At 41.8% G+C, this 14,425-nt stretch overlaps 1 protein-coding gene across 1 annotated transcript in view; it reads right to left on the bottom strand.

Annotated features, from left to right (window-relative positions):
- Positions 1–14,425, bottom strand: part of GALNT1 (polypeptide N-acetylgalactosaminyltransferase 1) — a 127,894-nt gene that overhangs the window by 5,753 nt on the left and 107,716 nt on the right. The window contains exons 7-11 of the mRNA XM_069958234.1: positions 7,985–8,102; positions 7,255–7,435; positions 5,165–5,304; positions 4,252–4,350; positions 3,791–3,925 (exon numbers count right to left, since the gene is read on the bottom strand). Coding sequence (XP_069814335.1) covers positions 3,791–3,925; positions 4,252–4,350; positions 5,165–5,304; positions 7,255–7,435; positions 7,985–8,102 — 673 coding nt within the window. The remainder of the gene's footprint in view (positions 1–3,790; positions 3,926–4,251; positions 4,351–5,164; positions 5,305–7,254; positions 7,436–7,984; positions 8,103–14,425) is intronic.

Consider the following 14,425-nt stretch of genomic DNA (forward strand, 5'->3'; position numbering starts at 1 on the left):
GCACTATAAGGCATTAGAAATGTGGGCCCTATGCCATGTTAGCACTCAGCCTGACATAACTTGGCAGGGACATGCACCACCTTTATAATTAAAAAGGACAGATTAAAAGTTGTTTGTTCTCAAAATATGAACAAAAAAAATAATGTAACTGCTAGGATGAAAAAAAAGTGTGACTCCTTCTGTAGGTGAAAGTTACTTTACATGAAGTGTTGTTCTGTCACTAAATGGGTGCTAAGGATTCCATATAATAAGATTCATCACAGCTCATTCCTGATCATGCTCGACACAAAATACACCTAAATAGGTGAATCCTCAAAGGGAGTAGAAGGTAGTAATGTACTAAAACATGTAACATGAAATCACCACAGACCACAGCAATTTATTATACACACGCCCTTGCTGAGGGTGTATTAGATGTGGTGCAGTGATCCATTTGGTCCCTACCTAACATATCCTGAACCATTTCTGTCCCTTTGGGGCAGTTTTTGTAAATGTTTTCTTTCCATAACTATGACGTCCGCAAACTCTTCCTGTCCCATTTGCTCTGACCAGTTCATCAGTTGGTACAACAATAATGATGGGCAACTTGCATAACTTTTATTTTACAGCTTTTAAAACATTAAAACTAGAGATGAACGAACCTGGAGCATGCTCGAGTCCATCCGAACCTGAACTTTCGGCATTTGATTAGCGGTGGATGTTAAAGTTGGATAAAGCCCTAAGGCTATGTGGAAAACATGGATATAGTCATTGGCTGTATCCATGTTTTCCAGACAACCTTAGAGCTTTATCCAAGTTCAGCAGCCCCCGCTAATCAAATACCGATCGTTCAGGTTCGGATGGACTCGAACCTGAACCCGGTTCGCTCAGCTCTAATTAAAACCTTTTCAAAAAAACTAAATGTTACTTAAAATTGCTCTATTACCATCATTATAACGCTGTTATTTTTTTGGTCTATGGGGCAGTGTGATTTTTGCGCCATGATCTGTAGTTTCTATTGGTACCTTACTTTTTGATCACTTTTAATCAATTTTTTTCTGGATTTGATGCAACCTAAAATGTGCAATTTTTAATTTTTTTTCCCACTTACACAGTTGCCCGAGCCCGTCCAGTACTACGGATCCCCCCCTTACATGATCGCATTATATGCGGCGGGGGGTCCTGGGCTGCAGAAAGCAGCCGGGATTGCGGCGGTTCAGAGTGGGGTCGTGGCGCAACCCCTCTCTGAAACTCCCCATGGCAGCAGGGCGTGCCAGCATGTTCTTCTACGGGGTTACTATAAAAATAAAACCATCCCATAATAAGTTTAAAGTTGTTTTCCAAGATTATTAACCTAGTCTACTAAACATACAACTACATTGCCAAAGCCTAGACAAACCTCACCATATACTCTTTTCTCCTCTCTCAGTTTCTTCTGTCATAGTACAGCTTTGTTTACAGCTTAAACGGCTTACATTCTGTTCTGCTTGTTTCCTTACACAGCACACCTAGTGGCCAAAGTTGAAACTGCAGTGTATACTTGTTACAGGCAAGGTGCAGTTTCCATTGTTTATGTGTCTGTCACTGAATGACGTGCGTTAAGGCGCGTGTCTGTCTCTGTGCTACAGTGCACATATCTGTGTGAGTGTGTTACTGTCTTTTTGTGTGTGTGTGGGATTGTATACAGGGGAAGATAAATGGTGCAGTCTTACAGTAGATATGCCCCCACCCCTTTTGAAGCAGACATGCCACCCCTGTGCAGCCAGATAATAATATACTTACCTGTCAGTGTGCTGTTGCTGGTCAGGTCATGTGATCCACCGGCCACGATCTTTCTTCCTGCTGGGTCATGCATCTTCTCTTCTTCTGGGTCTGGTGACGTAGGCTGAAGGGATCCTGGCGTGACGTCACTGTACTTGTACTGCGCCTGTCTCTCCTTCTCATTGGCAGTAGAGCACTAAACCCTGATTGGCTGGTACATGCGGAGCACGCTTCATAGCAGGTGGGGGCCGGATGCAGTGAGCAGCCAGGCCCTCACCATTAATGACATTAGCCATTAACCCCTTAAACGCTGCGATCGCGTTGTTTAAGTTTAAGTGACAGGATCAACTCCTGTCACTTACCAATTGTTCCTTCCTCTGTGCGGTCCGATCGTCGCTCTGCTGATTGAGTCTGCCACAGGCAGGATCAATCAGCAGAGCGCCTATTACACTGATCAATGCTATGCCTATGGCTATGCCTATCGCTGACAGCGCTCAGCCAATCAGTGTGTTGTGGCGGGACATAGGGTGTTAACCCGGAAGCTGGAGAAGCAAGCAGGTAATGTATGAGCTTCTTTAAAAAGGTCCAGCAGCTGATTAGTTAATAATGCACAAGCCTGGAGGACAGAAATGGCTGCACATTACACCCATGGTTGATGTGCAGCCATTTCTGTCCTCCAGGCTTGTGTTGATTAGTTAATAAGGCAGAGGGACTACATTCATTCTGCTTCATTTTCAATGCAGAGGCCATAGGGCATAACTGTACCGCATATGACTGCGGTAATGCAGTTTGTGTAAAAGCAGCCTTCAAGGGAAGGGTTCATCAGAAAAGGATTTATTGTTTAAATTATGTTTTTATGTTAAGCAGTTTTAAAGATTTTTTTTTGGTGACAAATTTTTCTAATTTTTCATTTTTCTATCTATATTATAAAATAGTCTTGAAGTCTTGCAGGTTTTATTCTCACCACTGGGGCTAAAACTAAACTGAGACTTCTTTTTGTGCCCGTGCTGATAAGAGAAGGCTGCTGTAAAGTGATCTGTACAACAACGCAGCAACACGTTACACAAGGAGGAGACAGTAGCAGCTCCCTGTGAAACGATCTCTTCCAGGTGTATGCTCAGAAAGGTTATCCTGTCTATTGTCCATGTCTTGCTGTAAAGCACATCACGAAATACAGTTAAAACCAGCTCAGGCAAGAGCTGAGAAATCCGCTGTGGATTCATTGCCTGTAGTTTCTATGAGAAGAAATACTTGCAGTGGGATTGACATTCCGCTGTGAGTAAGAAGACCGCCCCGTTAAACCCCCGCCGGACGGAGCATACATTACCTGCTCCATGCTCTGGGTTGCTTTGTGGGCTCCCAGCATCTGGACACCCTGCTCAGCCAATTAGTGCGCTGCGGCGGGGCTGAGCAGGACATCCAGCTGGGAACCCCCAGAAGCAAGCCAGGGCGTGGAGCAGGCACAGTATGCTCCGACCGGCGGGGGTTAACGGGGAGGTCTCCTTACATACTCGCAGTGGAATGTCAATCCCACGAGTATGCGAGTATGTCTTCTCATAGAAACCACAGCCAATGGATCTGCAGCTGATCCACCCTGTGTGTTTGTTTCCTCAGGCAATTAGTCATAGAAAGTTTGATGATCTTTTAAGTTTTGTGTCCAAGCTTTCCATATTAAAAATAGAAAAAGATGCAACTTTATTCATAAGAGAGGAGTGAGTATCCTAATGTGGAGATTGTGGTAGTCTCAGATTTCTGTTATCCTATGAATACGGAATAGGTTAATTTAAATGAGAACAACCCTTTAATAAGTCAGAATAAATCCTAGATCTCTAGAAAACAGAATCCCTTTGCCCTCTACAGCATGTGTGTACTACGCATGTACCAGGATCCATTCCTAATCGCAGGGCTGCAGTTAGTGGGGGACACCGGTGACACAGCAACATGACATTGGGGGAGCACAGAGAGAAAGGCATATGCTCTATTTTTCCACCAAAGAAAGATGAATACTTAACAGTTTAGAAAGAGATAAACCATCATAAGAAACACTTACCACTGGATCATACTCCCATAGCTGATTGCCTCTTAAATGGTGGCACTTAAGCATTATGACTGGGCCATTAAGCTTGGAGACATCTAAACATAAATCATCTGTTCGGATTTCTTTGCTAGCGGTGTAGGAAAAAACCTTGAAAAGATATAAATATGTAGATCTGTTGGCTAGGCTTTTTTTTAGCACAAATATACGCAAGAATCATTAATAATATAAACAAAAACATCACAGACCATAAAACGGAATTTGTGGCAAGCATTATATGCTACCAATTACTTTTATTTCAGTAGTAAAACAATAATATTGGTGCCACTTTGCAGTTTACAGCTAGAGAGCTACAGATCTGTATTAGTTTTTTCACATACTTGTTTCTGGTTTTCACTAAACGTCAAATAAAGTCATATAAAGATCAAGTCTTATTGTCACCACAATAAATAAAGAAGGCTGAAAATACAATGTACCTGGTTTCCTCCCATTCCATGACAGTTAAAAATACCAACTTTTTCATTTTCCTTCCTTGCCATGTTGTCCAAACACTGATTAGTTTCAACATTTCTGATCTGGGGAGAAATTACCAGAATAATTAGCCTTATTCAGAACGTTTTTTTTATATTAACAACATGAAAAACCTTCCTCTGAGGTTCAACATGAAGCAATACTTTGTATCACACATATACAGTATATTGCTTACAAAGTGTCACACATACGCACACGCAGGAATGTTTCATTGTTTTTTTTTTTTTTTTTTTTTAATATGTGGACTGGTCTGCAGGAAACAGAGCTGTATGCTTATCCATCCCACTACCTCCTACCACGGCCAGCTTCTCAAGTGCCCATTCTCCACTATGGTTCCCTCCTTCACTAGTGACGCACTCCAGACAGAAAATGCTCGCTTAGCACAGACAGCATACATATTAGATGGGGCAGGAGATATTCTTTTCCTTCTCAACAGGAGTCTACTATTAGTTAATTAGTACAATCTGGTTGTAAAATATCAACCTCTGGTACCATCTTTTTTTTATTCTTTTCTGCTCTGTCATTTAGGCAGGACGGCTTAAAGCAGTCTCGCCTTTGTGTCATGTGGCACGTGCTCTCCGTCAAAGGACTAAGATCTTGTATTTATGATTGTGATGATGGCCATTTTAGTCAACCTAAAGATTACCCCCTCACCACCCTGGACTAGATGAGTGGTTATAAAGCTATTGGTTTATTCTAAGCAATGTAGTTTTCATGATAAATTATGCTCTATATATTAGAACCCTCTCTTAATATTCTTTTCCTATTGCAAGACATTTTATTTGTGATAGTCATCAATACAATCATTTTACAGTTCTTCAAAATGAACAGAGATGAATAACATTTTAGAGAATTTACCTCTCCCAAAGAAAAATAATGTCGAGGTATCTGGGAATCAGGATATACATTTTCTAAGTACCAAGAAAATGGTTTGCATTGAAGTTTATGCCTCAAGGCAACTCTTGAAGATATGTCCCCGTAGTCAACTTTAGTTACTCCTAAAATTAGAAGAAATCCTGCATTTAGCTTGATAACAAAAGTCAAAACTGATTATGGTTATCAAATGTTATCTACAAACTGAATTTCCATAAAGGGGAATTAATTTACTCTTGTAAAAGTTATTACGCTTTCCAAATGTTTTGATTCTCCGGAGAAGTCTAAATCGAGACTCTGAGCTGCTTTACTGCAGACTTCTACAAAGATTCAAAATGACTTTTACCAGACTAAAGGAATCAGCCGCCAATTTAGTAGATTTAGAGAATGTTGCTGTAGGGTTGCTCAACTCTACTCTTTAATCATATCTACTTGACACTGTATGAAACAACAGGACACAATCAATTTCATGTATGTATTGGCCAAACGATTTCACTTATGCAAATGTTATATAAGACATAGAAATACATCACATGTATATAAAATGTTAAAACATACATACTAAACGTCATATTACATAACACAGGGGCATCGTCTATGTCAAAAGAAAGATTTCTACACTGACATGGGAAGGAATTCATTACAGTAGTGAGACTATGGAGCTCTCTGTCAGAGAAAGTTATTGTAGTAATTCTCAGGGTCTGGACCCCTTTCTTGGGTATAAACAACACTACAAGTTATGGCCACTATTGCAGTATTTGGAGTAAGGAAGGAATTTTTACCCTTAGATAAAAAAAAAAAAAACTAAACTAAACACAGACTTCTACCTGAGGAGTTTTGTCTTTTTAAATCAATACTAAATAATAAAGCAAACTGGAGAAAGGTCTGAGGCTACGTTTACACCAAAATATGGCTGTAATTGTATGGCTGTAAAATAAAACCAGTAAAAAAAAAGACCGCTTTTTTCAAAACAGAAACAGGTCATAAACAGTGAACATGTTCCTTCTTTTTATTCACATATTGTGGTAATTTTTCTCTATTGTGTGTGCCCTGATTGCTAATTCCCCATAGACTTTAATAGAGTACATAACACTGAAAATATGCACTTTTTTTAACACAAAAATTAGCTTATTAATTTGCTTTTATTTTACTTCATGTGAACATAACCTCCAACTAAAATTCAATAAAAACTCTTTGATAAGACCATCCAAAATTCCATCACAAGCTTGTCGTCCATGGGGTTTATCTTCATAATATGAATACAGTAAATAACTGCAAAATACATTTTTTATCTTTTATACTTTATTCAAGTTTGGAAAAAAAAGGTAAGTGCTACAGCAACCTGCAAGTGCCAGAATTTACTGCATACTCGCAATAAAAACCTGTTCTAAAGATTTTTTTTTTAAAAAAATAGTTTTTTTTTTGCAAACTACATTGCTCAAAAAAAACCTCATGCTTTTTTACTCATTACTTATGCTTCGTTTATACGTAGCGACAATTTGCCCAACCGATCGTTTAACGATTTTGAAGCAACAATTTGGTTTTTATAACGATCAGTGTTTAGACGAATAAATTGTTAGAAAAATAGTTAGAAAAATCGTTGTTGCAATCGTTTTTAAGATCGCTTAAGCCCATCTCACACATAGGGTGAATCAAGACCATGTTAAAAAATCCTAATAAACGATTTCTCGTTCGTCGCTTGATCATTCGCTGTGTTTACACAAGCTGTTATCGCTCAAATGCGACCGTTATTGCGGATTTCGCGGCAAACTCGCAGCCTGAAATCTGCTGCAAATCCAGTACGTGAGAAGGCATCTTAAGCCTACAAACTGTACAAATCTCTGTTTAAAGCACCTACAGGTGATAGGTGGAGTGCAAACCAATAGAAAGCCAAGCTTTTTTTTATTCCAGTTTATTCTGTCTAAAATAATGTAATTGACAAAAAGGGAACAACCATCTGCCTTTGTACTCAATGTTTAAATTATAGCATTATGGGGAAAGTATTTAGCTGTGATTATAATTTACGTGTAATAGGTCACACCATAAAAGAACTAGAATTAAAAAATGAATCTTACCAGGTGAAATTATATAAAAGAAATTTTTGAATTCATCCATCCACACTTCTGCCAACCTCCGATTATTCTTGTTGATAATTTGGCCTGTACCACCTGGGAAGGTATATGGAGTAGCTTTTCGAAAAACGTGACCAACATGTGAACAAGTGACTATTTCAAGTGTACCTCCACACTGCCATATCTGAGTGATGATATAAATACAAATAATTCAAACCTGACAACATGTAGTATCTTTTGTACATTTATTATAGGTTTTAGACAATTTAGAGACACTTCTTGGCGGATTCTGAAAGAGTGTAGTCTCAGTAAAAGGGAGTGAGACCTAAGGGTCCATTTACACAGAAAGTTTATCTGACAGATTATCTGTCAAAGATTTGAAGCCAAAGCCAGAAACAGACTATAAACAGAGATCAGGTCATAAAGGAAAGCCAGAGATTTTCCCTCTTTTCAAATCCATTCCTGGCTTTCAAATCTTTGGCAGATAACCTGTATGATAATCCTTCTGTGTAAATGGACCCTAAGTCACACAACTTTGTCTCCCAAGTCTGCCCACTACAAAGTAATAGTTGGTCTAAACTTAGGAGTAGACGGTCTTCAGATGGGCACTACTTTATCAAACAGCCTGCTCCACACTGATATATCTGGCATTTTCACACAGACAATATTTGTACATCTGGGTCATCGTATCCATACTATAGGAGAAAATAGCTGTTACTGCAAATATACTTACCCTGAATGAAATTTCTAAATTTTCCCCTCCCCAAATATCCATTCCAGCATCATATGTACCAATCTCCTGGAAATAATCTCTGTCAATTGAAAAGAGGCCCCCTGCCATAGTAGGAGTCCTAGAAAATAAAATATAAAAGGAAAAACATTATATATACACACACACAAACAAACTAACTGGTTGCATTAATTTAAATACAATTAAATAAAATGCGAATACTGAACCTTAAAGGGGGGATATGTCTTATACAGCGAAAAAGACAGTATTTGTGAAATATAAATGCAATTCTTCAAATTGGGAGTGGGGGAGGTTTGTCATTAGTTTTAGCTCACAGTGTGGGAAAACCAACATGTTATCTCTATTCTTAAGGTCAAAACTATTTCCAATTAATGTAACCTTTTTACTACTTATAAAGAAAAATTAAACTTTTTAATTGTTCTGTTCTTAACACCATCATGATGTAACAGGATGTCATGGTGCTGAAATGAACTGAACTTATTTATGGATGATTACTCAACACAATGTATGGCACACAAACAACAATGCTTGTGCTGTCTTCGCTATTGGTGAAACAATGACAGGAACTTGGCTACAAGACATGAACTGTATAATTCTAGGCCGCAGAGCTGTGGTGTCCTACAAAGTGAGTATCGCATTAACTTATGCTGGAAATAGATTGGAAAATAGTTTAGGTGGTGGTTTAAAAGTTATTCTCTAAATGTAGTATTTAAAGCAATAATATTATAAAACTGAAATGCATTAATTTTTAATGTAATAATGTACTCCATTTCAGCTTGAAAAGAACTAAGAACAAAATCAGTCCTGCTCATTCAGCTTGGGGAGGCAATCCCTGGCCATTAGCGCAGTCTGTCAAAATTCATAATAGAAGTCTATGGGAATTTTGACATTCTGAGCTGCTGGCCGAGAAGTGGATTGTGCTGCCGCAATCTTCCCAAGGCTATATCTTCTGATCAGAGCGCGTCAGCAGCGAGACTCACTCTGATCAATAACTTTTGACATGTTTGATGACATACAAAAATAAATTGGGTCCAGCAGCACCAGTAGATGGTAAGGATGCACGCCAGAGGCTATAATCCCAGAAATGAGGAACCAAATATCCAAAAAAAAAAGCAAAGTCCGCCAGCATCTAAAGTAGTAGAAGAATCCAAGTAGTTTGTTTACCAAGTGCTAACAACGTTTTGACCATGGTTGTCTCTATCAAGTAAAAAGACACAGTGCAAAAGAACCAATATTTATGTGTATTAATAAACCATTACATCAATAGAAAGCATGCAGTATGATGACAACATAATTCAATATTCAAGTGAGTGAAAATAAAAAGACGGAAAATGGATGTACATCTGCTTGAATTATGTTGTCCTACTCTATTTTTGTTAGAATACTTGATTTATCTTTACCTATGTGATTATGTAAATCCATTCCCAGTCTTTTGATTTTCATCATATGTCAAACGTTATTGACAGTGGCATTTAAATACAGTGATGAATATTAGCCATATTAAGCCACTTCTTTCTGTGGGGCTACATCGAGGACTTAATGCATTTGCCCCCCAGTCACAGGCTTTGAATGTCGGACACAACACATCACTAAAATAGTGGAGTCCGTACCCAAGTATATGCTGGCACATGTCTGGACAAAGCTGGACTACTGATTACACATGTGCTTAATCATCTATGGAGATCACTTTGACTACTAAAAGTTTATAGATAAAGTATGGATAGAGATTTACTTTAACCCCTTAACGACATCGGGCGTAAACTTACGCCCTGGCGCCCTGGTACTTAGCGCATCAGGGCGTAAATTTACGCCCGATGTTTCCCCGATCGCTGCGTGTTCACACACAGCGGTCGGGGAAGATGGCCTGCTATAAATCATAGCAGGCCATCATAGCTTCTCGGCACGGGGGGTGGTTAACACCCCCCGTGCTTACGATCGCTGCTATAGGCTGATCAATTCAGATCAGCCAATAGCGGCGATCGGAACCTTTCCGGGTCATCGGTGACCCGATGACCCGGAAAAAAAATGGCGGTCGGTGCTGTCCGAGGACGGCACCGACCGCCATTACTGTAAAAAGTAATGTTGATCGCCGTGCCACCGGCCCGATCGCCGTGAACGGCCGGCCGGCCGTTCACGGCGATCGGGCCGGTGGCACGGCGATCAGAGTCCCACAAAATAGTAAATACCTGCCCTGGACCCCTCAGCTAGGTAGCCGAGGGGTCCAGAGCAGGTATTTGTACATTACTCACCTGTCCCGGGCTCCTGATCGGCGGCTTCCGGGTTCGCGGCGTCCTCCGTCATTCCGTTCGGTCTTCGGGTCTTTCCGGCGGTCCTCGTCATCTTCTTTCGGCTATTTTCGGCTCCAGCCTCGTCATTTTCCGGATTTTGCGCTCTGCTGCCCCCTAGCGGCTGATATGTGTAATACACTTATCAGCAGCTACAGGGATATTCAGAATATAAAAAAAAAATATTTTTTTTTCCCAAATTATTTTTTTTCTATTTTCCGCACCCTATCGCCGCTGAGTGTTGATCAGCATCGCACGAAAGTGCGCTGCTAATCAGCAACTGCTCCTTTTTGGCGTAGGGTGTTTTTTTTCTATATTCTACTGCCACGGTCTGCTTATAAGTGCCGCACATAAGTGCGACATTTATCAGCAACTCCTTTGTTGGCGTAGGTTTTTTTTTTTATACTTACTGTAAAAAAACACGTAAAAAACACTACATTACACCACACTACATTGAATAAAGTTTGACACTACACCACTACATACCCCATATACTAGTCCCCGTATAAAGATGGCCCCCAGGGTGTTTTCGGCGTCAGAGGGATACGTTATTATTGCCTCCGACACCGAATCAGCCAGTGAGGATGAATGGGGGATCCTTCTTTCCTCCATTCATCCTCATCATCCTCATCATCCAGTGACGTGTCTGGGAGCAGCGTAGCGTACGCTGCCCCCCCCAGACACGTCTTTTCCGCCAGTACCGTCCCAATAAGAGATGACTGCATGGTGTGAAATTCTACACACTCTGTGACAGTACCTCAGGGTACACTTACAGATTTCGGGTACGTGCAAACTGCGGAATGGCGAAGGATAACCCTTTGTGCATTCCGCAGCTGGCACCCACCGGCGGACTGATGGAGGCGCGCGTCTCCACCCGTGTCATAGACTCCATTCTATGCACGGGCGGAATCCGTCGTCCATCCAAAGAATGAACACGTTGGACGGAGAGCGGAATCCGCCCGTGCATAGAATGAAGTCTATGACACGTGTGGAGACGTGCGCCTGCATCAGTCCGCCGGTGGGTGCCAGCTGTGGAATGCACGAAGGGTTATCTGTCGCGATTCCGCAGTGTGCACGTACCCTTAGAGTGTATGTAGGAAGGGACACCCGAATCCAGCCCCCAGATGCCCCCTTCCCCCCCATCCTTGGAGTTAGTGGGGAGATCGTCCGGGAACTGATCTTCCCACTGCGGGATAAAGGTTACCACCTGTACGGGGATAACTTTTATACCAGCACCCCCTCTTCCAGTCCCTCGCTGCCCTGTAGCTTGCGGCACGATCCGAAAATATCAGAAGTAGTAATAGCGCCCTAATATTTAGCAGCCATGGAGCGGACCCAGCGCTTCTGGATGTGAGGGACCCCGTATCGCACCAGGACAACATTTTCCAGGTGACGTCCCCCACACTGGAGAAAGGGAGACCCCAGAAGAAGTGCAGAGTGTGGGGTAACAGGGGGATCAGGAAGGACACCATTTTCCAGTGTGCCACCTGTCCTGATCCCCCCGGCCTCTGCATACTGGATCGCTTCAAGGCGCACTACACGTCACTGGGGTTCTACATTATCTAAATTCTGTCCCTTATTCCTATTTCAGGGGTCACGTTGGTCCGGGGATTATTCTGATCGCCATTATGGAGTCGGGAAGGAATTTTTTCCCTGTGATGAGGCTACTGTCGTCTGCCTTACGAGGGTTTTTTTTGCCTTTCTCTGGATCAACACAGGTTGAATTTGATGGACACCTGTCATTTCCAACCTTATAAACTAATAATTGGCCCAATACCCCCAAATAAGTTAGAATTGTCCCTTTTCCCCAGCTAAATAGATATGGCCGCCATTCCCATTAGAGGATGCCATGATGCAATTACAAAGCCTCTGTGCGGCCAGGACAGTAGAAACCCCCCACAAGTGACCCCATTCTGGAAACTACACCCCATAAGGAATCTAAGAAGGGGGGCAGCGGGGATATGGCCCCCTGGTGACGGCCACATTTGGGACGTGAAAATGAAAAAAATTGTATTTTTTATTTTCTCGGCACATGTTCTACGTAAGTGCCCGTCACCAGTGGGGTCCATATGCTCACTGCACCCCTTGTTAGATTCATTATGGGGTGTAGTTTCCAGAATAGGGTCACTTGTCGGGGGTTTCTACTGTCCTGGCAGCACAGGAGCTTTGTAATTGCGACATGGTCTCCATCCTCCATTCCAGCCTCTAAATGGCGCTCTGTCCCTTTGGTGACTTGCCCTGTGCCCATATGGCACATTATGCCCACATGTGGGGTATTTTCGTACTCAGGGGACACTACCCTACACGTTTTGTGTTCATTTTCTTTTTTAACCCCTTGTGGAAATGGAAAAAAATCAAGGCTAGACCAACATTTAGTGTAATTTTTGTAAAATTTTTACTCTAAATTATTAATCTTGTCATGTTTTTTCATTTTCACAAGGGGTTAAAAGATAAAAAAAAACATTTAATGTGTAGAGCAATTTCCCCTGAGTACGGAAATACCCCACATGTGGACATAAAGCGCCATGTGGGCGCAGGGCAAGCCTCCGAAGGGAAGGAGCGCCATTTCGTTTTTGAAGGCTGGATTTGGATGGAATGGATTTTGAGGGGCCATGTTGCATTCAAAAGGCCTCTGTGTTGCCAAGACAGTTGAAACCCCCCACAAGTGACCCCATTATGGAAACTACACCCCTCAAGGAATGTAACAAGGGGTGTAGTGAGCATATGGACCCCACTGGTGACGGGCACAAATGTGGAACAATGTGGCGTGAAAATGAAATATTACATTTTTTACACTATAATGTTGGTTTAGCCTTGAATTTATCATTTTCACAAGGGGTTAAAAGAGAAAAAAACACACAATATATGTAGAGCAATTTCCCCCGAGTCCGTAAATACCCCACATGTAGACATAAAGCGTCATGTGGGCGCAGGGCAAGCCTCCGAAGGGAAGGAGCGCCATTTGGATTTTGGAGGTTGGATTTGGCTAGAATGGATGATGAACGCCATGTCGCATTTACAGAGCCCTCGTGCTGCCAGGACAGTGGAAACCCCCCACAAGTGACCCCATTCTGGAAACTGCACCCCTCAAGGAATCTAACAAGGGGTGCAGTGAGGATATGAACCCCTTGATGACGGGCACATTTGTGCCATGAAAGTGAAAAAATGAAATTTTTCCCTTTCACGTCACATTGTTCCACATTTGTGCCCGTCACCAGTGGGGTCCATATGCTCACTGCACCCCTTGTTAGATTCCTTGAGGGGTGTAGTTTTCAGAATGGAATCACTTGTGGGGGGTTTCCAGTGTCTTGGCAGCACGAGGGCTCTGTAAATGCGACATGGCCCTTGAAATCCTTTTCAGTGAAATTCAGCTTCCAAAAGCCAATTGGCGCTCCTTCCCTTTGGAGGCTCGTCCTGCGCCCCCTTGGCACTTTATCGCCACATGTGGGGTATTTCTGTACTCGGGAGAAACTGCGCTACACATTTTTTGTCTTTTTTTGCCTCTTATCCCTTTAAGAAAATGAAAAATTGAAGGCTAGAACAACGTTTTAGTGTAAAAAATAAATTTTTCTTTTTTCACGCCATATTGTTCGGAAAATCTGTGAAGCACCTGTGGGGTCCAGATGCTCACCGCACCCCTTGTTACATTCCTTGAGGGGTGTAGTTTTCTAAATGGTGTCCCTTTAGGGGTGTTTTTTAGGTTTTGACACCCAAGAGCCTCTGCCAACCTGAAGTGGTACAGTCAAAAATGACCAAATATAACGGAGGCGTTGAAATTCACTAGGCGCTCCCTTATATCTGAGGCTTGTGGTTGCGTCAAATAGCGCAATAGGGTCACATATGGGGTATTTCTATAAACTGCAGAAACGGGGCAATAATTATTGGGGTGCATTTCTCTGGTAATAGGTTTATAATTATGAAAAATATTGGATTACAATAAAATCTCTGCACAGAAAATTAAAATTTTCAAATTCCTTACACACTTCGCTTTTATTTCTGTGACTCCCCTAAAGGGTTAAAACACTTTCTGGATGTGCTTTTGCAGAGTTTGGGGGGTGCAGTTTCTGAAATGGGGTGCTTTGTGGGGCTTTCTAACATACAGGCCCCTCAAATACACTTTAAACCTGAACAGGTCCCT

The sequence above is a fragment of the Dendropsophus ebraccatus genome, chromosome 2 (genome assembly GCF_027789765.1).
Source record: "Dendropsophus ebraccatus isolate aDenEbr1 chromosome 2, aDenEbr1.pat, whole genome shotgun sequence".
In the NCBI taxonomy this organism is placed as follows: Eukaryota; Metazoa; Chordata; class Amphibia; order Anura; family Hylidae; genus Dendropsophus; species Dendropsophus ebraccatus.